A 27956-nucleotide genomic window follows, 5' to 3' on the forward strand; every position below is an offset into this window, starting at 1 on the left:
GTTAAACAAATCTGAATCTAGCTAGCTTAACTGACTTACCTAGCAACACGGACGGAGAGGGGCGTGTGTTCACGCTGGCAAAGCCCCCTCTCATCAAGGTATAAAAGCTAACACTAGTGCCTAACGAGCAATAAAAATGTGCATCTATATATCTATATATATAATAATAAAAAAACATCCATGTCCTGCGCTAGGCAAAGAGTATCTAACTAGCTAATTTCGTAAACTAGAGTAACGTTTGCTTGCTTGATCATATATCTAACGTTACTGTAACACACCGCGTTAGCTAGCATAACACAAATCAAACGTGACAGCATATATTTATATTCAAACAGATGTTGCTTTTTTTGGCAAATTAACTAACTAGTTACAGTTAAATGGTAGTTACTTAAACAGGGCATAACACAGTTAGCTAAGGCTAAAGTCACTAGTTTGTTGAACCACTCTCCCAGTTCCACCTTTCTCCTCTGACGCGCTCGCTAGCTAGCAAAGTCAACTGGCGTCACCAAATATGATTTTACATTCGTTCTTCGACACCTGAAAATGACATAAAATTGTTACATCCTTTTTCTTTGCTGTCCCCACCAAGTAACCACACGGTTAATTGCAAAGCAAAAACAGCATACCTTCAAGCAATCGAGAGATGATGCTATCAACGTTGAGCTCGCTTTCCGCCATTTTCTTCGAAACACTAAAAACTACTACGCAGAGAGAACTACGTCGTGCTCACCAGCAGAGGGCGTGGTCTACTACTGTACAAACGGTGTACTCTAGTTTATTTTGGTTCACTCAGGCTTTCTGTATTTTGGCAAAGATTTGTAACCAGCAGTACGGTACGAGCTTTTTTAAAATCGTATTTGGTGGTACAAAACATTTTGCAGGTAGCTTTCTTTACCCTTCATTGAAGCTGACCTGCCTGCAAACAAGGTACATTCTAAGTTTATTAACATAATTTGGGGATATCCATTACTTTTATTGTAACCCCTCTATCATAGCTCTATCAAATATTAACATGGTGAGGCAACTTGTTGTGTACCCTCAATAAAATACTCCCCTTTCTCCCTTTGTTAATCTCCAAGGACAATGGCTCCAACTTCTATTGCAATGGGCTTGGGTTACGCTGACCTATTCATCCTGGTTATTCATAGGGGCTCACATGATGCAATTGAATGCCAACATTTCTCTTGAAATACCCAATGACATAGTTACTGACAATTTAACCATACAAAGCTAAATTATTGTCTATGCCACCTACATGCTTTTGACACTGTATTTCCACATTCAAACTAGAAAAAAGTATTTGTTATCTGTTGCTGAATATCATTAGAAACCAGTTCCTTTCATCTCAACCTCTTTCTCTCCCATTTTCCTCTTATTCCGCCGTTCTCTGCAGGACATGAGTAGCCATGTGATTCCCCAGCCGATCAGTAAGCCAGTGACGCCCAGCAACACGGGCACCCACACAGGTATGGAGGAGTCACACTGGGGCAAGGCGCTGGGGGTGGTGGTGTTAGTGACTGGGACAGGGGTGGTGGTGGTAACAGGTGGACTCGGGAGGCTATTGACCTTAGTGAAGATGAAGGGTTGATCCTAAAGGAGAGAGCAAATTTCAGTTCAGGGGAAACTAACCTGAGCATAGATCTTCTTCTTAGACATTGTAAGAAATAGCTTTCAGGAGGTGATATGACTAAAATGGTCTACTGCTCAACCAACACACTCGACAACCCACACGTACTGTCAAGTAAGCCGACAACTAACTCACTGATTGCCAATTCAGCCAACACCTGATCAACCCTGCTAAAAAAAAACAGCATAGACCAGCATGCATTTCAAGCTGGTCCTTGCTTGTCTATGCTGGTCCATATTGGCCTATGCTGGTCAAGCTGCTCTGACCAGCATGGTCTTGCTCAGGGATGGGCAACTTTGATTGGTGTGGGGGCCACAAAAATATCTGAACTCATCATAAGGGGCTCCACTCTTGACATCGGAGATAAGTTTTAGATTTAATTTCCTGCCATTCTTGTTTGCCATGGGCTGTAGGGAAATGTTGCAATTTTAAAACAAGTTTGCTTCAATTCTGCACATTTTGCCATGGGGTGGCGAGAAGATATTGACATTTTATAATTCATTTCATGCAATTCTACTCATTTTGCCATGTGGCAGGGGACAAAATAGCAGTTTAACAGCTAATTTCCTGCAATTCTACACATTTTTCTCTGACAGTTACTGACATAACAAGAGAAAACAGCTGATGCACAACCATATTTTGAAATTGTACTTTGAGTATTTTACTATTCTAACACTCAACAGTAAGTTCAAATCAAATCAAAGTTTATTTGTCACGTGCACCGAATACAACAGGTATTACAGTGAAATGCTTACTTACAGGCTCTAACCAATAGTGCAAAAAAGGTATTAGGTATTAGGTGAACAATAGGTAAGTAAAGAAATGCAAACAACAGTAAAAAGACAGTGAAAAATAACAGTAGCGAGGCTACATACATACCAGTTAGTCAGACTGATTGAGGTAGTATGTACATGTAGATATGGTTAAAGGGACTATGCATATATGATGAACAGAGAGTAGTGGTAGCGTAAAAGAGGGGTTGGCGGGTGGTGGGTGGCGGGACATAATGCAGATAGCCCGGTTAGCCAATGTGCGGGAGCACTGGTTGGTCGGGCCAATTGAGGGAGTATGTACATGAATGTATGGTTAAAGTGACTATGCATATATGATAAAGTTGAGACTGTGAGTAAAAAAAAAAAATTATATGTACAGTGGGGCAAAAAAGTATTTAGTCAGCCACCAATTGTGCAAGTTCTCCCACTTAAAAAGATGAGAGGCCTGTAATTTTCATCGTAGGTACACTTCAACTATGACAGACAAAATGAGGGTGGAAAAAATCCAGAAAATCACATTATATGATTTTTAATGAATTTATTTGCAAATTATGGTGGAAAATAAGTATTTAACTTATAAGTAAGTAACCCGTGGTCCTCATTGAGAGCCAGTTTCATCATAGTGCTTGAGGGTTTTTGCGACTGCACTTGAAGAAACTTTCAAAATTCTTCTAATTTTCCAGGTTGACTGACCTTCATGTTTTAAAGTAACGATGGACTGTTGTTTCTCTTTGCTTATTTGAGCTGCTCTTGCCATAATATGGACTTGGTCTTTTACCTAAATAGCGCTATCTTCTGTATACCACCCCTAACTTATCACGACACAACTGATTGGCTCAAACGCATTAAGAAGGAAAGACATTCCACAAATACATTTTTTAGAAGGCACACCTGTTAATTGAAATGCATTCCAGGTGACTACCTCATGAAGCTCGTTGAGAGAATGCCAAGCATGTGCAAATCTGTCATCAAGGCAAATGGTGGCTACTTTGAAGAATCTCAAATATAAAATATTATTATTTCATATGTTATTTCATAGATTTGATGTCTTCACTATTATTCTACAATATAGAAAATAGTAAAAATTAAGAAAAACCCATGAATGAGTAGGTGTGTCCAAATTTTTGACTGGTACGGTATATATATTTAGATTTTTTTTGGGGGGGGGATTTATCCGTGGCCTACAAAAGTTGCCCATCCCTAGTCTAGCTGGTCAAGCTGATCTGACCAGCAGGGTCTAGCTGGTTCATAGATTGTATATATACTGTAAATGGATAAAGCCATTGATCACGTGATCACCATCTACTGTATCTGCCTATGCTGCTCTGTACCATCACTCATTCATATATCTTTATGTACATATTCTTTTCCCCTTACACTGTGTATAAGAAATTAGTTTTGGAATTGTTAGTTAGATTACTTGTTGGTTATTACTGCATTGTCAGAACTAGAAGCACAAGCATTTCGCTACACTCGCATTAACATCTGCTAACCATGTGTATGTGACAAATAAAATTTGATTTGATTTGACACCATTCATTCCTATGTGACGACTCAATAGCGCATTTGAAGCCAAGGGGAAGATCTCAATTGCATACTCTTTGCATCCTCTCTCCTCGTATCATTCTAAAAACAAATTGGAGGAGAAGGTTAGGGGAGAGGGACCTCTGTCTTTCTCATCCAATGTGTTTTGAGTAGGAGACGAGGAGACAGGATGCGTGCAGTATGCCCTTGAGATCTTCCCATAGAAGTAGATTTTTAGCTTAATAAGATAGTGTCTCATAGAGACATAACATGTGCAGATTGAGCTAGTCCAGGAAGTAACGTTGCAGGCTAGGTCAGTGCTGCCCCCTCTCATTGACGATCGCAAGTTGAAGGCCGACCGGGCCGACCGCGGTACTGCAGGTTGCTGGTAGAATCTAAATGATATTTTCTGGTTTCCTGGTTGCTAAAATTCTTATTGTTAATTTTATTTCAGTTTATTTGGCAAAACAAGCAGTCATTGTGTAGAGAATTGTACCATCTAAACCGGTGTGAAATATATTTTCCATATCCACAAATATTTTCTTTTCAGCTGTTTGAAGCTGGTGTACAAAACCGAAAATAAAAGATGCAAAAATGAAACTTAAGAACGGGATGCATAGAAATAGCGCACATAGAACATATCCATAGCTTCTTAGACTTGCTTTCAATGACAAAGACAGATCTATAACTCACATTTCTATGTGAATTTGGTCGGGTCAACTAAAAAGTTACATATTGTAGCTTTAATGTCTGCAATTTTAAATAATTGCTGAAATGTGTATAAAATCAAGCACACAGCCATGCAAACTCCATCCTTACTGAAGAGCTCAGTGACTTTCAACATGGTACCGTCATAGGATGCCACCTTTCCAACAAGTCAGTTCATGAAATTTCTGTCCTGCTAGAGCTACTCCGGTCAACCGTAAGTGCTGTTATTGTGAAGTAGAAACGTATAGGAGCAACAATGGCTCAGTTACGAAGTGGTAGGCCACACAAGCTCACAGAACAGGACCGCCAAGTGCTGAAGCGCACAGCACTTAAAAATCGTCTGTCTTTGGTTGTAACACTCACTACAGAGTTCCAAGCTTCACCATCTGGCAGTCCGACGGACAAATATGGGTTTGGCAATGCCAGGAAAACGCTACCTGCCCGAATGCATAGCGCCAACTGTAAAGTTTGTCGGAGGAGGAATAATGGTCTGGGGCTGGTTTTCATGTTTCGGGCTAGACCCCTTAGTTCCAGTCTAGGAAAATCTTACCGCTTCATCATACAATGACATTCTAGACTATTCTGTGCTTCCAACTTCGTGGCAACAGTTTGAGGAAGGCCCTTTCCTGTTTCAGCATGACAATGCCCACATGCACAAAGCGAGGTCCATACAGAAATGGTTTGTTGGAATCGGTGTAGAAGAACTTGACTGGCCTACACAAAGACCTGACCTCAACTACATCGAACAATTGGGATGAATTGGAACACCATCCGCGAGCCAAGCCTAATTGCCCAACCTTACTAATGCGCTTATGGCTGAATGGAAGCAAGTTCCCACAGCAATGTTCCCACATCTAGTAGAAAGTCTTCCCAGAAGAGTGGAGACTGTTATAGCAGCAAAAGGGGGACAAACTCCATATTAATGCCCGTGATTTTGGAATGAGAAGTTGGACAAGCAGGTGTCCACATACTTTTGGTCATGTAGTGCACAGCTGGTCTAATAGAAGCAAGTATTGGCACCACGAATGTCTAACAAAGAACACAACAGCCTGTGGTTGCCCTTGAACTTCTGGGCTTCTATGAGAGGGGGCAGTCATTGTCACCAAGGCTGGTCACCAGCGAAACCAGTACTAGTCACCAGCATATGCTGGTCTATGCAGTTTTTTCAGCAGGGAAACTTTTCTCCAATAAATGTTGTGTTCATGTCATGTGCATTCAGCATACCTCAGAGGGGCAGTTGATCTTGGTGCGGTCGTATGTGAAGTTGTTGTAGCCCTGCTTCATGCCTACCGGCTCCAACTGTAAAAACAAAACAATAACGTTGTCAGACCACAAACCTGTATGCCTGGAAATACACTGACCATAGAGCTCATGTGTTTTGAGTTAAGCTTCAGAGGGGCAGGTAGCCTAGTGGTTAGAGCGTTGGACGAGTAACTGAAAAGTTGCACGATCGAATCTCCGAGCTGACAAGGTAAAAATCTGTTGTTCTGCCCCTGAACAAGGCAGTTAACCCACTGTTCCTAGGCCGTCATTGAAAATAAGAATTTGTTCTTAAATGACTTGCCTAGTTAAATAAAGGTCAAATAAAAAAAGAGTGCTCTCTATGTAGCCTGGTCCCAGATCTGTGGGTGCTGTCTTGAAAATGAACATGGGGAGTTGGCAAGACAGCACAAACAGATCTGGGACCACACTACTCTTTATGTGGCTGTCTTTACCATGTTGTTCCAGAGAGCAATGGCCATCTCAGCGTGTGCTCGCTCACTGATGTGGAAACAGTCCACTGAGAATAAACTCAGGTCAGGCTTCCCAATCTGAGGAGACAAGAGAACGCAGTGTCAGTGTGTTTGTGCGGGCTTGCGCATACATGCATGCAGTTAAACCACACTCACCCCAATGAGAGGGACAAATGTGTTTCGTAAGTAGGGTTGAACAACTACAGTGAAGTCCTCTCGCCCATCATAGCGCACCCCAGAGACCAGTCTCTCAGTCTCGATCTGGACAGAAGCACAGAGAGGGTAGAGAGAACAAAGAGACACTGTTAAGTATTGTAGAATTGTGTCCGATTGATCGGATCACATCGAATCCCTGTATCTTTATCTATGGAGCTTATGTATCTCTGAGTAACATACTTTACATGACACATTGGAACATTGGCAAAGACCCTCCAAATCCCAGATGTTTTAAGACTGGTAGTTCAGACCTTTTTCTGCACTTACCTGGTACTCCTGGTTGATCCGCCTAACCTCTGCAAGCTCAGGAGAATTCTCTTCAGGGTTCAAAAAGCAGGGGCAAGCATTCCTGTGCAAAAACAAAGACACTTGAGAGGAAACGTTCTGAATATACACATTCTACCGACATACGATGCAATGGGTGTGGCTGCCGTCTTCGTGGGGGAATGGGGAGGTCCCAAACAAACCTCTGTATGAGGTTGCAGACCAGATCGTTCTTCCTGACACTCCTCAACGGATTCATTTCCAGAACCTCGATAACATTGACCATTACCCTGGGTACCTTAGCGAGAGAGATGGAGGGAGAGAGAAAAGAGGGGGTTAGATCTTTAGATTCTGCAAATGATCCTTGTTGAGTAAGTACAGGCTTTCACCTATAATAGATCTCCATTACCAAGCTGTCCATAACTTACCTCTTTGTACAGCATGTCCAGGCTCAACATCAGATTCTCACTGTAGTTCCTGGGTGTAAGGTTGTTCTGTGCAAAGAAGAGCATACAGTAAATAACACTATTTTTAACACTACCACAGTTCCCCAGTGTGCAACAAAGTTATTAAGATTGTAATACATTTTTGTGTCTTTCGTTTGACTTTAGGATAAGAATACATACATGGTCCATGCAATAATCACACAGATCCCTGGCACCAACTAATAAGGTCACTAGCTTCCAATCCTGTTCAAAATTCACCTTCTGTGTGGAAGACGAAGGGATACAATGAGAAGAGAGAAAAATAGCTATAGATTATCATACACTTATATAATACAACAATATGGAATTATGATTACTAACTGAGTCCAGTATAACTATTCAACACATTGAAGAGGCTGCGTCCCAAATTGAAACCGATTCTCCATGTGGTGCACTACTTTTGACTAGGGCCCATAGAACTCTGGTCAAAAGTAGAGCACTATGTATGGAATAGGTGCCAATGGGACATAGAACAGTCTCACCTTGTCATCTTTCATGGCCTTGATGAGAGCTTGGACTTGGGCTGCGATGTCACTACAAGAGATATTTGTTAAAATGTGGTGTTTATTATGCCTTTATTCAAATGAGAAGAAAAGACAGGAGAAACTCAGGGGGAGGTGATAGGCTAGCAGCCAGAGCTGCTGCAAATGAAAGGATGACACAAAATAAAAGGATGGGAAATAGACTGACAGGAAAAAGAGTACAGTGAGTGGACGAGGGAACAGAGAGGTCTAAACTTAGCTCTCTACTCACAAGGCCATGGCTCCAGGCACCGCCATGTTGAAGCCGTTATTCTGCAGAAAGCCCTGACCCTTGGAGAATCCCTGGAGGGAAGGGTTGAATTTCTTCAGGATGTCTGAGAAAGAGAGATGGGAAATACTTATTGGCTTATTCTGGTAAAGCACACAGACATTTCAGTATCAAATGGTCCATTTTAGCTAAACTACAGAGAGGGTGCTTGATGAAGAATGTTTCCTCTATACAAGGAGGCTGCACTCCAAAGGAATGTCATGATATCATATGCTGAGACCGCCATCTTGTGGATATGTGGAATGCTGCAAAGCCACAAGATCATGGGACGGGTGATGTCATGTCTTGTGCACTGTGAATTCATTGACTGTGAATTCATTGAAGTCTTTCTCCAAAGATGTGACAGAAACGGGTCGTATGTGAAATCATCAGTGTGAGGAAGCTACTCTGAAAATATAGCGTACCAAGCTACAAATTACTTCACCCCGGAAGAAGTTAAGAAACGTATAGTTTACTTAACTTTTCAAAAGTAGCTCACCACATCACTGCTGAGTAAAAAAATGTCATACCTAAATCTGAAATGCCATAGACTACAAATTGCAAGAACAGATCACTCTGGAGTCAGATGTTAACTGAATTTGTAATTTATCCTACTAAACACAAAAAAAAACGAGTTTTCCTTTCAAATGAGCCAATAGGATCAGTGACAAGAGGAAATAGTGACTCACTTGGTAGTGTGGTGACTGTGTCCAAGGTCTGATCTCCTCCGATACTGCAGAAATGTGCACACATTTAGTCAATTTCACTGTTGACAATTGTTAAAAAACAGTATGGCAGTGTCAATGTGCTCTGCAAGTGGTCCATAATATGTATGCTGTGTAGTTTGACTATTTCTCAACATGATTCATTACAGTAGGTACCTCCATGACACTCCTTTATACTGTGTGTTGAGTTGCAACACGTTCTTTGCCTTGGCTCCAACTGCTGCCTGCAAACATATTACAACAAAGGCACATAAACAACCCATCATGTAACAAATATACTGTATCCTCTCAGCACAAAGGATAATATAACAGTCAGACACAAGCATGTACTGCTGGTACATTAGTATGCATATGAATACACTTGACTTGCACAAACACTTAGAACATAAAATGGGGCATCACTAATGCCAAACGACTCGCTGATAACAAATTATTAGATGGTTCATATCAGGGTTTTTCTGGATCAAAAAGAGGCTAAGGTGGTGGGCATGGCAGGGGGCGTGGCAGAGGGCATGGCGATATTCCAAGATGGCGTAGCAGTGCGGACGTGTTTGTTGTTGTCCCGTGTAAATGTTATGTTTTTTCATATTTTTTGTTGTTGTATATATGTATTTCAATATATTTAAACCTTTTTTTCTATTTTCAAATTAAATATACCTTCCAGCAACCCGTCTCACCCAGTGTGATACGGATCTGCTATTTTTAGACCTTATAGCTAGAACCTCCATCAGGGGCTAGCCATCAGAAGCTAACCAGCTAATTAGCTACTAGCTATTTAGTCATTGTTAGCCACTGCTAGCGGCTTTTACCTTTAGCTCAGACACCAGCTGCTTTTAGCCTGGATAATACCTGCCAATCTGCACAGCACGATATCAACCCTGAGCATTACGGACTGCTTTTGTCCACTACATCACCAGATTCCTGCCGTAAGCTCTGGACCATTACACTGGATCATTGCAGCTAGTTTTGAGCCAGGCCCATCTCCTGGCCTGCTCAGTGGACCCTATGATCACTCGGGTACACAGCTGATGCCACAGTGACCCAAACTGTTACAGACCTATATCCATCCTGCTCTGCCGTTCTAAAGTCTTCAAAAGCCAAGTTAACAAACAGATTACTGATCATTTTGAATCCCACCGTACCTTCTCAGCTGTACAATCCGGTTTCCGAGCTGGTTACGGGTGCACCTCAGCCACGCTCGAGGAACTAAACGCTATCATAACCGCCATTGATAAAAGATAGTACTGTGCAGCCGTCTTCATCGACCTGGCCAAGGCTTTTGACTCTGTCAATCACAGTATTCTTATCGGCAGACTCCACAGCCTTCGTTTCTTTTCTCAAATGACTGCCTCGTCTGGTTCACCAACTTCTTCTCAGAAAGAGTTCAGTGTCTCAAATTGGAGGGCCTGTTGTCCAGACCTCTGGCAGTCTCTATGGGGGTACCACAGGGTTCAATTCTCGGGCCAACTATTTTTTCTGTATATATCAAAGATGTCGCTCTTTCTGTGGGTGATTCTTTGACCCACCGCTACGCGGACGACACCATTCTGTATACACCTGGCCCTTCTTTGGAAACTGTGTTAACAAACCTCCAAACGAGCTTCAATGCCATACAACACTCCCTCCGTGGCCTCCAACTGCGTTTAAATGCTAGTAAAACTAGATGCATGCTCTTCAAGCCGATCACTGCCCGCACCTGCCTGCCCGACTAGCATCACAACTCTGGACAGTTCTGACTAGAATATGTGGACAACTACAAATACCTAGGTGTCTGGCTAGACTGTAAACTCTCCTTCCAGACTTATATTAGGCATCTCCAATCAAAAATTAAATCTAGAATCAGCTTCCCATTGCAACAAAGCCTCCTTCACTTACGCTGTCAAACATACCCTCGTAAAACTGACTCTCCTACCGATCCTCGACTTCGGCGATGTCATTTACAAAATAGCCTCCAACACTCTACTCAACAAACTGGATGCAGTCTATCACAGTGCCATCCGTTTTGTCACCAAAGCCCCATATACCACCCACCACTTTGACCTGTTTGCTCTCGTCGGCTGGCCCTCGCTACATATTCGTCGCCAAACCCACCGGCTCCAGGTCATCTATAAGTCTTTGCTAGGTAAAGCTCCGCATTATCTCAGCTCACTAGTCACCATAGCACGTGCCCGAAGCATGTGCCCCAGAGGTATATCTCACTGGTCATCCCCAAAGCCAACACCTCTTTTGGCCGCCTTTCCTTCCAGCTCTCTGCTGCCAATGACTGGAACGAATTGCAAAAATCGAAGTTGGAGACTTATCTCCCTCGCTAACTTTAAGCATGAGCTATCTGAGCACCTTACAGATCGCTGCAGCTGTACACAGCCCATCTGTAAATAGCCCATCCAACGACATACCTCATCCCCATATTGTTTTTATTTACTTTTGTGCTCCTTTGCACATCAGTATTTGTGCTCCTTTGCCCATTATCATCTGCACATCTATCACTCCACTGTTAATTTGCTAAATTGTAATTACTTCGCTACTATGGCCTATTTATTGCCTACCTCCTTTCTCCATTAGCACACACTGTATGTAGATTTTTCTATTGTGTTATTGACTGTATTTTTGTTTATCCCACTTGTAACTCTGTGTTGTTGTTTTTTGTTGCACTGCTTTGCTTTATCTTGGCCAGGTCACAGTTGTAAATGCAAACTTGTCCTCAACTGGCCTACCTGATTAAATAAAGGTGGGAAAAAAAGAATGAGCTAGGTCAGACATCAGCACGGCTACATTTTAGAGGCCCCCATCTTGGCGCTGTAGAGGAATTTGAGCATTTTTATGTCAATTTCCAGCAATTCTACACATTTTTCTTTTGTTCAAACATAATAGCAAAATGAATACTGCTAAATTCATAGTTTTTGGAATCTTTAATTCTCTCTGACTGTCTAGCTTTTATTTAGGTGATTGTTAGTTCCCAAAGATGATATTATAAAAAAAATCTATATGTCCATTCTCTTTTCTACATACTTTTAAGTTTACACTTAAAGCGTTTTTCATCCCTAAAATGAATTTCCCCAAAATTGCACTGTTTGGACTTTTAAGGCCAGCCCAAAGATTACAATGGCATGAAAATCCCTGGATATGTCAGCAAATTTACTATCAGCACATTCAGATTGTTCTATTTTACAAGAACACATGCATGCACACACAAACACACACACACACACACAACATATCACACCAACATAAACACTCTCTTACAGTGTTTGAGTCTCCCAGTGCTGCCACCACCTTGATGTCTCCTGGTCGCAGCTTATGAACTGGGGACAAAGGAACAGATTGATACATAAACACAAATACACCAGCATCTCTTTACTTTCCATTGTCTATAATGTTACAACAAATGAATCATACACTGAGTTTGAGTTTATTTTTATTTTTACAAGGACAGTGCACATTAATCAACGTTTCAGTAAAAGTGCCGGTTTTAGCCAGCCGGCTAATTTTCAACCGCAGTCCCTGGGCAGGTTATTAAAAACAATTACAATATAGACAATAGCAACATAGAACAAGCAAGACATAGCAACATAGGACAAGCAAGACATAGCATACAGACAGAGCAACATAGAGCAAAAAGCAGCAAGACAAAATTTATAAAAGCAACAAAGTGTTTCCACACCTCACAAGCTACAGACAACAGACAACATGGAAAGCGGCAACACACAGCTAGGGACCATGTTCACAAATCTGATTGACCTATAGCCATGTCTTCAAGCATTTTGTGAAAGTGTGATATGTGGTGCAGTTATGTGTGTCTGATGGCAGTGTATTCCAGACATGGGAAGCTCTCACAGAGAATGCAGATTTACTAAAGGTGCTTTTCCTTAGGGGAACTATACAGTCACCTCTCATGGCAGACCTTGTGGATCTGCTGCCATATGTCTGGGTTTTCTGTTCAACAAAAATATTGAGTGGAGGGGGAGCCAGGCCATTAAGGATCTTGAATACAAGAAATGCGTCGGTGTATTGCACAAGATTTTCCCAACTCAAGAGCTCATGCTTTCTAAGGATGTGACAATGATGATGGCTATTGGGCTTCCTATCAAGCACTTTGAGAGCCTGTTTGTAGACAGACTGAATAGGTTTTAATGTTGTACAGCAAGCTTGGGCCCAACTAGTCAAGCAGTATGTTAAGTGGGGGAGTATCATAGAGTTGAAGTACAGTTTTGCTACCTCTGTAGTCAAACAATTTCGTATAAATCGGAAATTAGCTAGGTTGAATTTAGTTATTTGAATTACCTTTTTCACATGCTTTTTAAAAGAGAGGTTGGAATCAAGTAAGATGCCAAGGTACTTAAAATCGGATACCACCTGGAGCTTCTCCCCTGACACATAGACATCTGGCTCAGTAGCATCTGTTGCCCTCTTTGTGAAGAACATGCAAACAGTTTTTTTCACATTGAGATGCAAACACAGAGTACGACCCTGCCTCACACAGGAAGCGGCGCAGGTCCTAATCCAGGCACTTGTCATCTCCCGTCTGGATTACTGCAACTCGCTGTTGGCTGGGCTCCCTGCCTGTGCCATTAAACCCCTACAACTCATCCAGAACGCCGCAGCCCGTCTGGTGTTCAACCTTCCCAAGTTCTCTCACGTCACCCCGCTCCTCCGCTCTCTCCACTGGCTTCCAGTTGAAGCTCGCATCCGCTACAAGACCATGGTGCTTGCCTACGGAGCTGTGAGGGGAACGGCACCGCAGTACCTCCAGGCTCTGATCAGGCCCTACACCCAAACAAGGGCACTGCGTTCATCCACCTCTGGCCTGCTCGCCTCCCTACCACTGAGGAAGTACAGTTCCCGCTCAGCCCAGTCAAAACTGTTCGCTGCTCTGGCCCCCCAATGGTGGAACAAACTCCCTCACGACGCCAGGACAGCGGAGTCAATCACCACCTTCCGGAGACACCTGAAACCCCACCTCTTTAAGGAATACCTAGGATAGGATAAAGTAATCCTTCTCACCCCCCCTTAAATGATTTAGATGCACTATTGTAAAGTGGCTGTTCCACTGGATGTCATAAGGTGAATTCACCAATTTGTAAGTCGCTCTGGATAAGAGCGTCTGCCAAATGACTTAAATGTAAATGTAAATGTAACACGAGTCACTGAGCCACTTTGTAACCTGGACCATTACAGTAGTGAGTTCTTGTGCAGCTTGTTGTTTGCTCTTTGCATGCACATATATCACTGTATCATCTGCATACATTTGAACTTCAGACCCAGTACAGACAGAAGGCAGACCATTAATGTACAGGCTGAACAGGAGGGGCCCCAGTATTGACCCTTGGGGCACGCCCACATCATAGCTAAGATAGGGCGACAGCTCATTGCTCACTCTGACACACTGTTGGGTTTCGACACCTATCTCAGACACGTTGTGTGATTGGTGTGGTGAGGGGGTTGGACAAATGTCATGCAACCAGATCATTGGCCTTCCCTTAGTCATGCACTTCCTCGTATGAAACTTTGTCACCTCTTACTACACTTCTCTCACTCTCACCTGATGTAGGCACAGAGGTGGATGGAGCAAAATTCCCACAAGAGAAGTCACTTCCCCAGTTCTGGGAGAGAAGACAGACAATATATTGACAGATGAATGTGAGACAGTATTGTCAAATATTGAATACCTAAATTAACTATGAACACATTGCTGTAATAACAGTTATCATTACTCCTCTATCGCTTGAACGTTTTGACTTGGTCCACCTTATCTACACATGTAAAAAAAAATACCGGAAGGCACAGAGATTTAAACCTGGAATGGTGGCCTACTGTAATTGGTGGAAGTGTTGGGGTGGGTTCCTCATAGGTGTAATTGCTGTTGACATAGGTCCGCACAAATGGTGAGGTCTACGGGGAAGTCAGAGACACAGTTGTATCAGCTAAACATATAGTACTATCAACACGTTATACTCATGAATTGACATGTTATAATTGCACTCTTTTCTGTAAAACTCCCAAAAGGGTGACCAAAATATATCAGTAAATGCAATTAAATAAAGTGAAGACGTCACAGTAGTTCTATAGTTCTGACAATTGTAAACATATTGTCCTAATATTGTACCTTAGAGGGGCATTTCACAGAGATAGCATCATTAAAGTCCTGTTGGGCAGTCTTCTTGCCCAGAGGCTCCAGCTAGTGGAACGCAAAAGCAACAAGAATGATTCAGCAACATGTCAGAGAATTGAAAAGAACTGGGAGGATTGTCTTATAGCTTGCGTTTCAACTCAAGGTGTTATTTGTGTCTTCCTTTATGTCCCTCAGTGCAACACAGTGTTGTGTTTTGGGTAGTGACAGTCAGAGCCACATACTGTATATGTTATGACATGTCACATGTATTGTCACATGTATAAATGAAATGTCAGGTTCTATATAATATATAGATGGATATATGTGAGGTGGCCTACGAGAACCTGCCGGGTGTCACAGATGACTTTTTGTAAGGAAAAAAGTGAAATGCAAAATGCAACAAAAATTTGTTTTTGTGGAAATTGAGATTTTGGTTGTTTTGAATATTTTAAACCCTACAGATAAATTACATCAGGCTGGTTTAGATACAGGATAATTAGCTAGATGGTTATTAATGTAGTCGTATAAAGTTGTCATTTACAATCAACAATGTAGTAATGAATACAAGTGGGTCGGATTTTAATTTGGTCTAAAAGTAGCCATACGCCGTAGCTAATGAGTAACGTTCATAAAAGAGGTCCAGACTTTCCTCTGATGTTGCTTGATCAGTGGTTAGCTGGCCAAAATGTAATGAAAAGTGATTAAAATATATTAAAAGTATTGCAGTAATTTCAGCCGTTCAGAATGATTAAGATTATAGGTAGCAAAGCAATCAATATCATATCAGTGGCGGTTTTTAGCTTGTACGGCTCCCTGGGAAACAATATGCAAAATGCAACAATATGTCTGTGAAACTATATATTCACACTTATGAATGAATTGTGGTTTATTTGGTAGCATTTCATCGTGTGACTGATTTTACTAATTGCATTAGTACTGTATAAAATTAGAGATGCGCTATTTAATAGATTCCCCTGCCACCACCTACCTTCCCAGGCAGTAGCCTGCCTAGCTCACAAACTAAAATCAGGGTGCCCACTCCGACAAGGTTAATTGACCCACAGTCCCACACCGTGACATGATATCATTCACGTGCAAATGTGCGATAGAAAACCGATCGCGCAAATGTCACCATTCCCAAAAAATTAACCTATACCTAAATCCGCCACTGTATCCTATCCTAAACTTGTTGGAAGCGAGAGGCATATTGTTATTAGTATTCTTTGTGTGGCTTTCCTGCAGACTAAACGCCATGTTGCGTATTGCTGCATTTCACAGTTTGTTAAAAGGGAACTGGGGAAAAAGGAAATTGCACCTCATTATATTATACTGTATCTGTATCTATGATTGTATAGTAGAATAATTCATTCTGGTAATGGTTATTGAATGCAAACAATACCAGCAGTTGCTGTTTTAAAAATAAAACATGTAGTGACAATCTCTTTTGAAACAATCAAGTTGAGTGTCTTTGAATGCCGTTTTCTCCGTTTTTACGTTTTGGCTGAAGTCAACTTTAAAACCTAACTTGGGACAGTCTGTAGTTTTCAGAACTTCAAAACTAGTTCAGAATTTGACAATGTGAAGGGTTTGCCTTGGCTGCCATACATATGATGTGTTACACTCATAGCACATTTCTTTCTATCTAGAAGCAAAAAGGGTTGTTGTGCTGTCCCCATAGAATAACTATTTTAAGAACCCCATTTGGTTCCAGGTAGAACCCTTTTGGATTTCATGTAAAAACCTTTTCCACAGAGGGTTCTACATGGAACACAAAAGAGTTCTAGCTGGAACCAAAAAGGGTTCTATCTGGGGACAGCCACAGAACCCTTTTAGAACCCCATTTTTTTCTAAGAGTGTATTGGGTCTCACCATGTTGTTCCAGAGACCACGAGCCATCTGAGTCTGGGCCTTTTGACTGAGATGGAAGCAGTCAGGACTGAAGTAAGTGCGGTCTGGACGTCCATCCTATGTGTCAGACAGAGAGTGTAGTGTGAATATGTGTGCTTGTGTGTGTGTGAAAGACAAAAAATTAAAAAAGGTGTGCAGGTGAGTTTAGAAGCCCAAGAGGATATATAGACCCCTTGACTTTTTCCACATTTTGCTACGTTACAGCCTTATTCTAATACTGATTCAATTTTTAAAAATCCTCAGAAATCTACACACAATAAGACATAATGACAAAGCAAAAGCAAATTTTTTTTTTTTTTACATTTTTGCTAAATGATTAAAAATGAAACAGAAATACCTTATTTACATAAGTATTCAGACCCTTTGCTATGAGTCTCAAAATTGAGCTTAGGTGCATCCTGTTTTCATTGATCATCCTTGAGATGTTTCTACAACTTGATTGGACATGATTTGGAAAGGCACACACTTGACTATATAAGGTCACACAGTTGACAATGCATGTCAGAGCAAAACCAAGCCATGGGGTCAAAGGGATTGTCCGTAGAGCTCAGAGACAGAATTGTGTCGAGGCGCAGATCTGGGGAAGGGTACCAAAACATTTCTGCAGCATTGAAGGTCCCCAAGAACACAGTGGCCTCCATCATTCTTAAACGGAAGACATTTGGAACCACCAAGACTCTTCCTAGAGCTGGTCTCCTAGGAGAAATCAGGGACATGACCAAGAACCCTGACAGAGCTCTAGAGTTCCTCTGTGGAGATGGGAGAACCAGCCCGCTTGGCACATGACAGCCCACTTGGAATGGAGCAAAGTACAGAGAGATCTTTGATGAAAACCTGCTCCAGAGAGCTCAGGACCTCAGATTGGGACAAAGGTTCACCTTCCAATAGGACAACAAACCAAGCACACAGACAAGGAGTGTCTTTGGGACAAGCCTCTGGATATCCTTGAGTGGCCCAGCCAGAGCCCGGTCGAACATCTCTGGAGAGACCTGAAAATAGCTGTGCAGCAACGCTCCCCATCCAACCTGACAGGGTTGGGAGAACTCCCCAAATACAGGTGTGCCAAGATTGTAGCGTCATACCAATGAAGAGTCAAGGCTGTAATCACTGCCAAAGGTGCTTTAACAAGGTACTAAGTAAAGGGTCTGAATACTTATGTAAATGTGATGTCTGTTTAAAAAATATATATAAATTAGCTTTGTCATTATAGGGTATTGTGTGGGTATTGTGTGTAGATTGACAATGGATTTAAATTTAAAAAATAGAATAAGGCTGTAACCTAACAAAATGTGGAAAAAGTAAAGGAGTCTAGATACTTTTCGAAGACACTGTGTATAGAGAAAAACCTATACTTTGCTCTCTCTCTATATATATATATATATTGTTCACTCAATGAAACAATGCATAGTAATTACAATTGAACATGATCAACTCAGTGTGTGTGTGTGTGTGTGTGTGTCTGTACATGCGTGTGTGTGTGTGTGTGTGTGTGTGTGGTGTGTGTGTCCATATATATGCGTGCATCAGCCGGAGTATGTGTGTGGGTGGGTGTGTCCGTACATGCGTGCGTGCGTCTGCCGGAGTATATGTGTGTGTGCGTGTATTTGTGCGTTGGAGTGTGTGTGTGTGTCTAGCCATTTAACGGCATTGGAATATTCATACACATTGTACAGTCTTACAATTGTTGTTTTAGAGAACAGGTGAGTGACAATGCAGTGTGCCTAACCTCCATCACTGGAATGATGATGTCTCGTAGGAAAGGCTGCAGGACCACCGTGAAGTTGTTATGGGTGTCGTATCGTCCTGACTCCACTAGCTCATGCAGTCCACGCTGAAAGAGGTAACAGTTAATTTTTGTTATTGGTAATCATTGAGCAACCACCCTCTTATGGTATTTACCATAGCGTCATGTATAATATTGTGGTCTCAATGGACTGCAGAATTAGTTTTTCCATACCTGATAATCTCTGTTCAGAACGTGGAGTTTCTGAAGTGTTACAGAGCCCTCCTTAGGCGAAATGACACAGGGACACAGAATACTGAAGGAGAGACACACGATTAGGTGTTACTGATCTAGACTTCAGAGATCCGTTGGTATATTACCCTGCATAATGGCAAATATATGAAAGTGGTGGCTTGATGAGGAGGATTGCGGATAGGGGGCATCCCGACTCAAAGTGTGCATTTGCACCCTCCCTGTAATGGATTTTACAATTTTACAATTAAAACTCCCTCCATCAACTGCTCTAGTTATATTCTCCACTTGCTAGGAGGGACTCTTACTTGGCAAGCCAGGTAGGGCACTTGAGATAGGCATTTTCTTGTGTGTGCATCTGTCTCAGAATGGGGATGTAGAGAGGCTCCACCAGGTTGACCAGGGCCCTCGGCACCTGAGAGAGAGAGAGAGATGGAGACAGACAGTGACATAGAGAGACACAGATAGAGAGAGAGAGACAGAGAGAGACGGAGAGAGAGAGAGACACAGAGAGACGGAGAGAGAGAGACACACAGAGAAACAGAGAGAGACAGAGAGACAGACAGACAGACAGAGACAGACAGACAGACAGAGAGAGACAGAGAGAGAGAGACAGACAGAGACAGACAGACAGACAGACAGACAGACAGACAGAGACAGAGAGATAGACACAGACACAGAGAGAGACAGAGAGACACACACAGAGAGACAGAGAGATAGACACAGAGAGACAGAGAGACACAGAGAGACCGAGAGAGAGACAGAGAGACCGAGAGAGAGACAGAGAGATAGAGACAGAGAGAGAGACACAGAAAAAAAGTGTTTGTGTTAAACAACAAGTAATTGAAAGCACAGGAATGCATGTGCTTGCTGATAAGATTTGTAAATGTAAGAATGTGGATATACTGTAACTGTGACATGTCTACAGCTCTTACCTGTTTATGAAGGTAATCGAGAGACTCACGAATGTGGCGCACGTAGTTGTCAGTGGAGTAAAACAGCTGTGGGAATGAAAGGTAGTGACAGTCAGAGCAATGGAACATGCACATCTGGTACAGTGTCACTGCAGACAGAGTTCTTAGAGGAGGTCACGATACAGAATGGTATTGTATCTTAATGTAGTGTATCTTATCACCAAGTATTGGTACTCACAGAGTTGTAGCAGTACTCACACATGTCATTGCCTCCAATGAACAAAGTGATAACTTTCCAGTCGTCTTGGAAATTAACGCTCTGTGAAAGAGGACAGAGGGCGATAACGTGTTTTCATATAAGCTTGTTTATTATATCAATCTATAGGCAAACAAAAAGTAGATTGAAATATAATTCCGGATTATCTTTTACCGAGTCATTCTTCATCCTGGCCACCAGTGCTCGCACTTGGTCTGGGATGTCCCTTAAAAACAAACACAGACAATCCAACATCACTCTTCGGCAACAGTATAAAAACGACAAAACATATTCAGTAAAACATAGTCAGTCAGAGAGGCAGGTATGTCTGGATAGAAGAGTATCATATGGACTGGTGATGAGACTCACTTGGCTCTTTCTCCGGCCACAGCCTGGTTGAGGAAGGCCTGAGTGGTGTGCTCTTTGCCTTTGCCCACTGAGTAGCCAGTCAGGGAGGGGTTAAACTCACGCAGGATATCTGAGCAGCAACACAAAAGACGTATCCGTCAAACCGGAATACATTGATAACGATGCACATAAAACAACAGCATTTTTCTTACTCTTCTGAATGTAAATGTGTGAATGTGTATTCCAGGCTTTGGGCAACATTTTGGCTCCACAATTAGCCTGATAGCGAAGACAAGACGACAGCAACACGAAGGGGACTCACTGGGAAGAGTGGTGACGGTGGTGAGGTTCTCGTCTCCACCGACACTGAGAAACACAGAGGCTGGTTATAGACTATTTAGAGATGTAAACCATATAGATTAGTGTTCACCTCTACCTCCAGGTAACCCACAGCAAAGGAAGACGAACTGACATTGACTCTGCACTTTGTACTGCTGTGTCGTTGTAGGAGCGATAAGGACCCTTTACGATAAGGACCCACCTGTATGATAACCCCCTGTACTGCGTCCGGACATCCAGTAGGTTGATTACGCTGGATCCCGATCCGACACCGTTGCCCGCCTGCCGGATAGGTCAAAGCGTGTGTTATAAATATAGCAATAGCATGAGTGTAATAATACTGCGAGCAATAAAATATGATGAGCAACAGTCCTACAACTGGGGTAATGTAGATTACTTCACTAATGTACTATCCACTATAGTACAGATAAAAGGTAAACAAGGGACAGGTGACTTACAGTCAGAGAGTCGCCCACTGCAGCTACTACATTAATATCGCCAGGCCGGAGGGCGTGAACTGTGAACGCATGGAAGATCAGGTGATGAGAATGATATAAGGCAAACTTTATCCAGGGAGCACAATCAGAAACCTGTTGACATCGCACTGTCTGTTTTCTAAAACTTTTTTTTGCCCATTTTTAATTGGGGCTATAACAGTCTATTACTAGTACTTTTGAAAGTCTTTCAACCTGAAGGAAGTGTGGTTTGAAGAGACTGTAATGCATTCAGAAAGGTGTTGTGAAATCCAGAAGATCATCAGGCAATATTGTTTTATGATCTTCTGTGTAGAAAATAACTTTATCATTGATGATGCTCTTTTACCCCCCAGTGCCTGGTCTTATCCATTCGGTTCTATTGAGTCTAATGGGAAAAGTAGAGGGAAACGGAAGTCTTATCTTTCAGCGATGGGGTCATAATATGGTGTAGCTTAAACAGGTCAAAGGATAGAGCCATATTTGCAAGACGAAAAACAGAAACCGCTTTGTTTATTGCAATGATCCTTAGTTTGGGAAACATTGCAGTAAGTGCAGGGGTTATACAAGACCAGGGCATACTGGCTGTGTCTCAACAAATAAGCTGTATATTGTACACTGTATGTTGTATAGTGCTAGGATTCCTCTCACCTGAGGTGGGTGGGGAGTTGGAAGGGCTACGGTCTTCGCAGGGCATATGAGTGCCCATGATCTGACGACAAGGCACGCAGAGCACATCCAGAGTCATTACCATGTATAATGGGTATGCAGAGACCACCATGTGCAGGGGTCTAATAGTCATACAGTATCAGGCCTCATACATGACAACAATAACTCACAGGGTCGAGAAGAGGAGAGGGCTCACTGGTATGATCTGATGGAGAGTTACTCTCTGTTCTCAGGAAGGGCCGGTCCTGTGTGAGTGATTGTGAGTGAGTGAGTGAGTGAGTGAGTGAGTGAGTGAGTGAGTGAGTGAGTGAGTGAGTGAGTGGAGGATGAAAGTTTGAAAACAACAACAGCATTATTTCTCAGTTGTATGAATCATACTATACTGTGTGAGACTTTTATAGGCAGCTCATAGTACAGTGTGTGCACAATGTACAGTACATTCTATTAATCCGACACTATACTGTATTTGCCAGACTTTAGGCAGGGGTTCAAATATGGAACCAATGAATGGAACCAATGAATAGGCCCTAAAGTACAAACCACACTCATCTGGCACTCCAGGCAGTCTCAATGAAAGTATTTGAAAGAAAACTACTTGAACCCAGGTATGGTGTGTGTTGGAGGCCACACTCTCTCACCTCACTGGGGCATAGCACAGAGATGATCATGCTATTTTCCTCCATGTTCTGCTGGCCTATGGTGGGCTGCAGCTGAAAAACAGAAAACAAGTCTCCTTTGTTTGCCTTGACTAGAACTAAGAGCCGAGACAATGCCACAGTGTGTTAGCAGCATGTGTAGTATTTTGTGTGACGCACCAAGTTGGCCCACATCTGTACTGCCAGTTTGTCGGTGTGTTGTTCACCCGCTCTGGGGGCAGCGCTCTGTACATAGATTAACATTTGTGTTACACACACTGACACACGTATGCATCAGAAATGCTAGCGGATGCAAGTATCAGTATGCAAGCGTACGCACACACCATAACAACTCAACTCTGCATCACACAATACGATAGGCACATTAAATGTATAAAAATTGTAGGGAGGGTTTAATGGCTTGTCACTCACAATAAAAGAGGCGGGGTCTGATGTGATGAAGGGGGCATCCTGCAGTAGGACGGTGAAGTCATCTCTGTTGCTGTACCACTGCTTCTCCACCAGGTGTCGATCAAGGGACTCCTATTGACCACCATGAATAGTAGTTTGTAAAAATAATAATAACTATATATAAAACACCTTTTTAACTGAAATATTGGTCTACTAAATCCCCAGCAAGGAGAGACGAGTGTGCCACTTTCATTTTAACTTGTAAATTCCCCTGTACTACAGCCCCTTCCGTCCATAGTTCCTATAGACCTACTGTATGTTGTTTACCATTTTTTATGGGGTTTTAGTTTTTTTTTTATGATGCAAAATATTTTGGGGGTGAAAACAGACAATAACATACAATCTAACCTCATTTTATCTTATTTGTATAGTGGAAAAAATGTAAACAGCACAAACAGTGGGGAGAACAAGTATTTGATACATTGCCGATTTTGCAGGTCTTCCTACTTAAAAAGCATGTAGAGGTCTGTAATTTTTATCATAGGTACACTTCAACTGTGAAGATTTTTGTTTTAGATTCCATCTGTCACAGTTGAAGTGTACCTATGATGAAAAATTACAGACCTCTACATGCTTTGTAAATAGGAAAGCCTGCAAAATCGGCAGTGTATCAAATACTTGTTCTACCCACTGTAGATGTTGGGGATATAGGGGAGATGACGTAGATGTAAGACATTGAACCTGGAGGACTTGAGTGAGGATGGCCTTCAGTAGTCTGAGCTCCCCTTCATGTTTTTCCTCCATACATTGACACATCCTGTCAATAGACATAGAAGCAATCAAATGCCTACCAGAAACTATAGATTGAAATCACTGAAGAATTTCAAACTCAGGGAATGAGTGCACTGACTTATTGAGGAGTATTGCAATTGGTTGAGAAAGTCACCTGTTCTGATAACGAAATCCAGTATCATACTCTCCATACCACAGTGCAACATTGACAATGGTCCGCTTCAACTGCAAACACATTAAGAGCAATCTTAACAATCATATAAATGAATGTACTGTAGCATTACTGAGAGTGTCACACGAGTCACCAAAACCCACCTGTGACTGCAGCACCTGCAGCGCAAGATCCACCTGATGGACAGCTGCTTTGATTGTCTCGCTGACCTGCATACACACAAATACTCACTCAAAGGAAGGCAGCCACGAACACTGTAAAGTCATGAAATGAAGACGTGGACTGAAATCCAGACATGTGAGGTGGCTGCTGACCTGGTCCTGACATACACAGAGCTCATCCACCTGAACGAAAAGCATCACCAGCTTCCAGTCTGTGTCTAGCTCAACGGCCTATCAGAGAGAAGAACTGACACAGTCAGAGACGACAACCAGGGAAGCTGTTCTGATTCTATAGGACAATGTGTCGGGTGGTGTAGAAGGAGAGTCACTCGAATACCTGGTTACTCCTGAGGGAGAGTGGTAGTTCCTTTGCCTGCTCGACAAGAGCCCTGAAAATGAACAAAACATGGTCTGAAATACTACTTTTCTCTCTTTCTTTCACGCTCTTTCTCTGTCTTTACTCACACATTGCTCAAGTGTAGTTGTGGTTTACCTGTGCTGTGAGGATTCAGAATAGAGGTTTGTCTGACCAAGGAGAGTACTGGTCATTGCAGGGTTAAACATGGTCAGCAACTCTAGCGGGGCAGAGAGTAAGGGGGTGGAAGTTGCTTGATTGTAAGTGAAATCAACATTGTCATATGCACACGACTTGGCACTTTATGGCGTGAAAAAAACATTATAGGAAATGGCCCCGTATGATTTATATATTAAGTACTGTATGTACTGTCTATATAGATATACTGTAGATACACGTGGGCAAATTGGTTTGACCAGACACGTAGGACTGTCTTGGTACTAACATGCAGTAAGTGCTACGTGAGTTGAGAGTACAGTGTGTCTATCACTTTCATCTTTATTTATGTTCTTTTGTATTGTGTGAGAGGTACAATAGTCTTTATTGCTTCCTTGTGAAATTCTTTCTTGTGAAATTGTTGGCAGTAAAGACTGGTGGTTCTATCGTTAGTATTGTCAGGGTTGGTACTGATACCGGACCGATAAATCAAATCAAATCAAATTATTTATATAGCCCTTCGTACATCAGCTGATATCTCAAAGTGCTGTACAGAAACCCAGCCTAAAACCCCAGACAGCAAGCAATGCAGGTGTAGAAGCACGGTGGCTAGGAAAAACTCCCTAGAAAGGCCAAAACCTAGGAAGAAACCTAGAGAGGAACCAGGCAATGTGGGGTGGCCAGTCCTCTTCTGGCTGTACCGGGTGGAGATTATAACAGAACATGGCCAATATGTTCAAATGTTCATAAATGACCAGCATGGTCAAATAATAATAAGGCAGAACAGATGAAACTGGAGTAGCAGCACGGCCAGGTGGACTGGGGACAGCAAGGAGTCATAAAGATGTCACACAGTAATGTGAGGTTAATGAATTGATACTAAAATGAACATATTGACCTATTAGATGGGAAGCTGTTCATTCTTATATTTGTGTATTGTCTAAAAAACTACAATTATTTGTATGTAATGACACGTGAAACCGTTCAACAGTTACAGTAATTTATATAAGAGCAGGTCTAACACTCCCACTATCTCAAGTACATAATTTCTTCCAAACGTATTCAGTTTTTCAATGCTTTTATCCTTTCCCGCACAAGCCTATCATTGAAAATTGTTCAGAAGACAAATAAATTGTTTAAAAGGTAAAAACCTAAATTCTGTCTGGTTCTAGATTATCTTGATGAATTGAGATGAGAATTCTACGTAAGTATACACGAGGGTCAGATTGCAATGGGAGGACATTTGGCATGGAAGAGGAAGATCTATCAGCAGGCCAAAATGTCTTATCAACCAATAAGTGTGTTTTATTGAGATATTATTTGATGCGGTCTGAAAGTTGGTGCTGAAGGTCACATGAAATTAAAATGTGTATTTGTGTGTACTTGTGTCTGTCTATGTTTATAGCCTGGGTTTGAATACATATTTTCACAATAATATTAGACTGTGGAGCAAGATCTTTTCTTCTGTTTCAAAGGACTGGTTTGATACATTGAGTAACCCCCAAATCCTCATGAATAGCAGGGGCTTACCATGAAGTCTCGATAACACTCTGGACAGCTCGCTGCTGCGGAGAGTGAGAGAAACAGAAGTTTGAAAAACCTTTCTGCGTTCACATTGACACAAGGATGATTCAATATTGACACCTGGTAGTGTTCCCTTATCTATCAAGGTTAGATACTTTTGATGTGTTGCTTACCTGTGTGTGTGGGGAAGTCCAATGGCAGAGAGCACAGCCACATCTGAGGGTCTGACACTGTGAGCTGGAGAGAAAATAGTGAAATTAGGAGCCGACCTGAGGCGGCACTGGTTGATCGTTCAGAACAGCCAACTCAAAAAGGACTAACGAGACTGAAGATATGCACTGGGTATACCAAACATTGGGAACACCATCCTAATATTGAGCTGTGCCCTTGGAACAGCTTCAATATTTCGGGGCATGGACTCGAGATGCTGTCGATAGCGTTCCACAGGGATGCTAGCCCATGTTGACTCCAATGCTTCCCATAGTTGTGTCAAGTTGGCTGGATGTCCTTTGGGTGGTGGACCATTCTTGATACGCACATGAAACTGTTGAGTGTGAAAAACTCAGCAGCGTTGCAGTTCTTGACACAAACCGGAGCGCCTGGCACCTACTTCCATACCCCATTAAAAGGCACTTCCATTTTTTGTCTTGCCCATTCACTCTCTGAATTGCACACACACACAATCCATGTCTCAATTGTCTCAAGGCTTAAAGATCCTTATTTAACCGGTCTCCTCCTCTTTATCTACACTGATTGAAGTGGATTTTTACAAGTGACGTCAATAAGGGATCATATCTTTCACCTGGATTCGCCTGGTCAGTCTATGTCATGGAAAGAGCATGTGTTCTTAATGTTTTGTATACTCAGTGTATCTCTACATTCTTGTTGGCCAGACATATAATTGAATGACCTCAATGACATTAAGCAGAGTACAAGGCCAGATCATACTGTTCTTTACCCAGTAAAGATGTACTTCCCCTCCTCGGGCTGTCAAGCCATTGATAACAACTACTGTATATCGCTAATGACAGATTAGTGAACATACTCACCTGAGGAGGGAATAGTCTTGGAGAGAGAGATCTGAGTGCAAGGCAGTGCAGAGGCTGGGAATAACAAAAGCGACATTACAGGTCACATACTATGGAGATTAATACAGTATCTTTTTTATACAATCAATGTTGCTTACTGCTATATGAATGTGGAAAGCATACGTGAAGTGTGCACACATGAAATGAAATCTTGGTTTTTCTCAAATGCTTTCTCAGAGCCTATTTGCTCCATGAATTTAGCGTTATCATCTTAGAAGAGAGGCGACAAGAACACATTCAACAAGAATGCTGTCGTGTCCCCTACAGTATCAGTGAGAGAGTTTGTTGTCCCATCTGATTTATATGATTTATACTGTTTTTGTCTCACTCCTGAAAGTCTGTCAAGGTCCCCAAGATGTTACTTTAACTATGCAGAAATACATTAAAATGGTGTAACCAAAGCGGGCAACAGTACATCAATTACACTGAAATATGAGAGACCTCAGGCATGCCAATAATCACCACAGAAATACAACTTGACTCTACTTGTGATATTTCCCAAATACCATTCCTGCGAACACGAAACACAAGGCCACTGGTATTCTTCAATTTACCCAGTTTGTAAACTTTTATGTTTAAAATAATCAGAGAGTTTGAGTATAGAAGTGCATAGAAACCTGGTGCTGTGGAGAACCCCAGCAGAGCTATAACCAGTAATGGAAGCATCCTTTGTCTGTCAAAGTTTGTCCTCATAGGCCATCTGTTGTCTTCTGTCTGTCTTTATGTCTGACTCTCTGTCTGTTTGTCTAACAGCTCAGTTGTCTGGGCTTACTGTCCTTTACCGTCCTGCTTCCTCAACCTCGTGGTTTGATGTGATTCAAAGGTGC

The 27956-nt window shown here is 42.1% G+C and overlaps 2 protein-coding genes across 2 annotated transcripts in view; both read right to left on the reverse strand.

Annotated features, from left to right (window-relative positions):
* The window catches only part of LOC135505787 (serine/threonine-protein phosphatase PP1-beta catalytic subunit), a 13629-nt gene extending 12927 nt beyond the window's left edge, over positions 1 to 702 (reverse strand). Inside the window, exon 1 of the mRNA XM_064924926.1 lies at positions 627 to 702. Coding sequence (XP_064780998.1) covers positions 627 to 678 — 52 coding nt within the window. The 5' untranslated portion in view covers positions 679 to 702. The remainder of the gene's footprint in view (positions 1 to 626) is intronic.
* On the reverse strand, positions 680 to 27952 carry LOC135505786 (phospholipase B1, membrane-associated-like). The gene is made up of 42 exons (XM_064924925.1): positions 27747 to 27952; positions 27091 to 27144; positions 26215 to 26278; positions 26048 to 26082; positions 24500 to 24581; positions 24344 to 24395; positions 24160 to 24237; positions 23989 to 24054; positions 23828 to 23898; positions 23623 to 23698; positions 22903 to 23013; positions 22651 to 22716; positions 22474 to 22545; positions 22006 to 22080; positions 21818 to 21878; positions 21152 to 21210; positions 20896 to 20975; positions 20677 to 20720; positions 20376 to 20484; positions 20181 to 20232; positions 19989 to 20069; positions 19772 to 19837; positions 19145 to 19251; positions 18819 to 18900; positions 18588 to 18692; positions 16823 to 16918; positions 14948 to 15019; positions 14656 to 14733; positions 14384 to 14444; positions 12088 to 12146; positions 9001 to 9068; positions 8809 to 8852; positions 8084 to 8186; positions 7813 to 7864; positions 7472 to 7552; positions 7274 to 7339; positions 7049 to 7143; positions 6849 to 6930; positions 6522 to 6626; positions 6348 to 6443; positions 5857 to 5931; positions 680 to 1590 (listed from the first exon to the last, which is right to left on the reverse strand). The coding sequence occupies exons 1-42, from the start codon at positions 27820 to 27822 to the stop codon at positions 1324 to 1326; spliced, it is 3324 nt and encodes a 1107-aa protein (XP_064780997.1). The 5' UTR covers positions 27823 to 27952; the 3' UTR covers positions 680 to 1323.
* Between the last annotated feature and the right edge of the window lie 4 nt (positions 27953 to 27956).

The sequence above is a fragment of the Oncorhynchus masou genome, chromosome 19 (genome assembly GCF_036934945.1).
Source record: "Oncorhynchus masou masou isolate Uvic2021 chromosome 19, UVic_Omas_1.1, whole genome shotgun sequence".
Taxonomy (NCBI): domain Eukaryota; kingdom Metazoa; phylum Chordata; class Actinopteri; order Salmoniformes; family Salmonidae; genus Oncorhynchus; species Oncorhynchus masou.

Excerpts from the sequence above, each read along its gene's own strand:
- LOC135505786 (XM_064924925.1), bottom strand. The coding sequence starts at position 27,822 with ATGAGGACAAACTTTGACAGACAAAGGATGCTTCCATTACTGGTTATA. Across the intron at positions 12,147-14,383 it reads CACCTCTGTGCCTACATCAG|TTCATAAGCTGCGACCAGGA; the intron begins GTGAGAGTGAGA and ends CTTTGTCCCCAG. Across the intron at positions 7,553-7,812 it reads AGGCCATGAAAGATGACAAG|AAGGTGAATTTTGAACAGGA; the intron begins GTGAGACTGTTC and ends TCTTCCACACAG.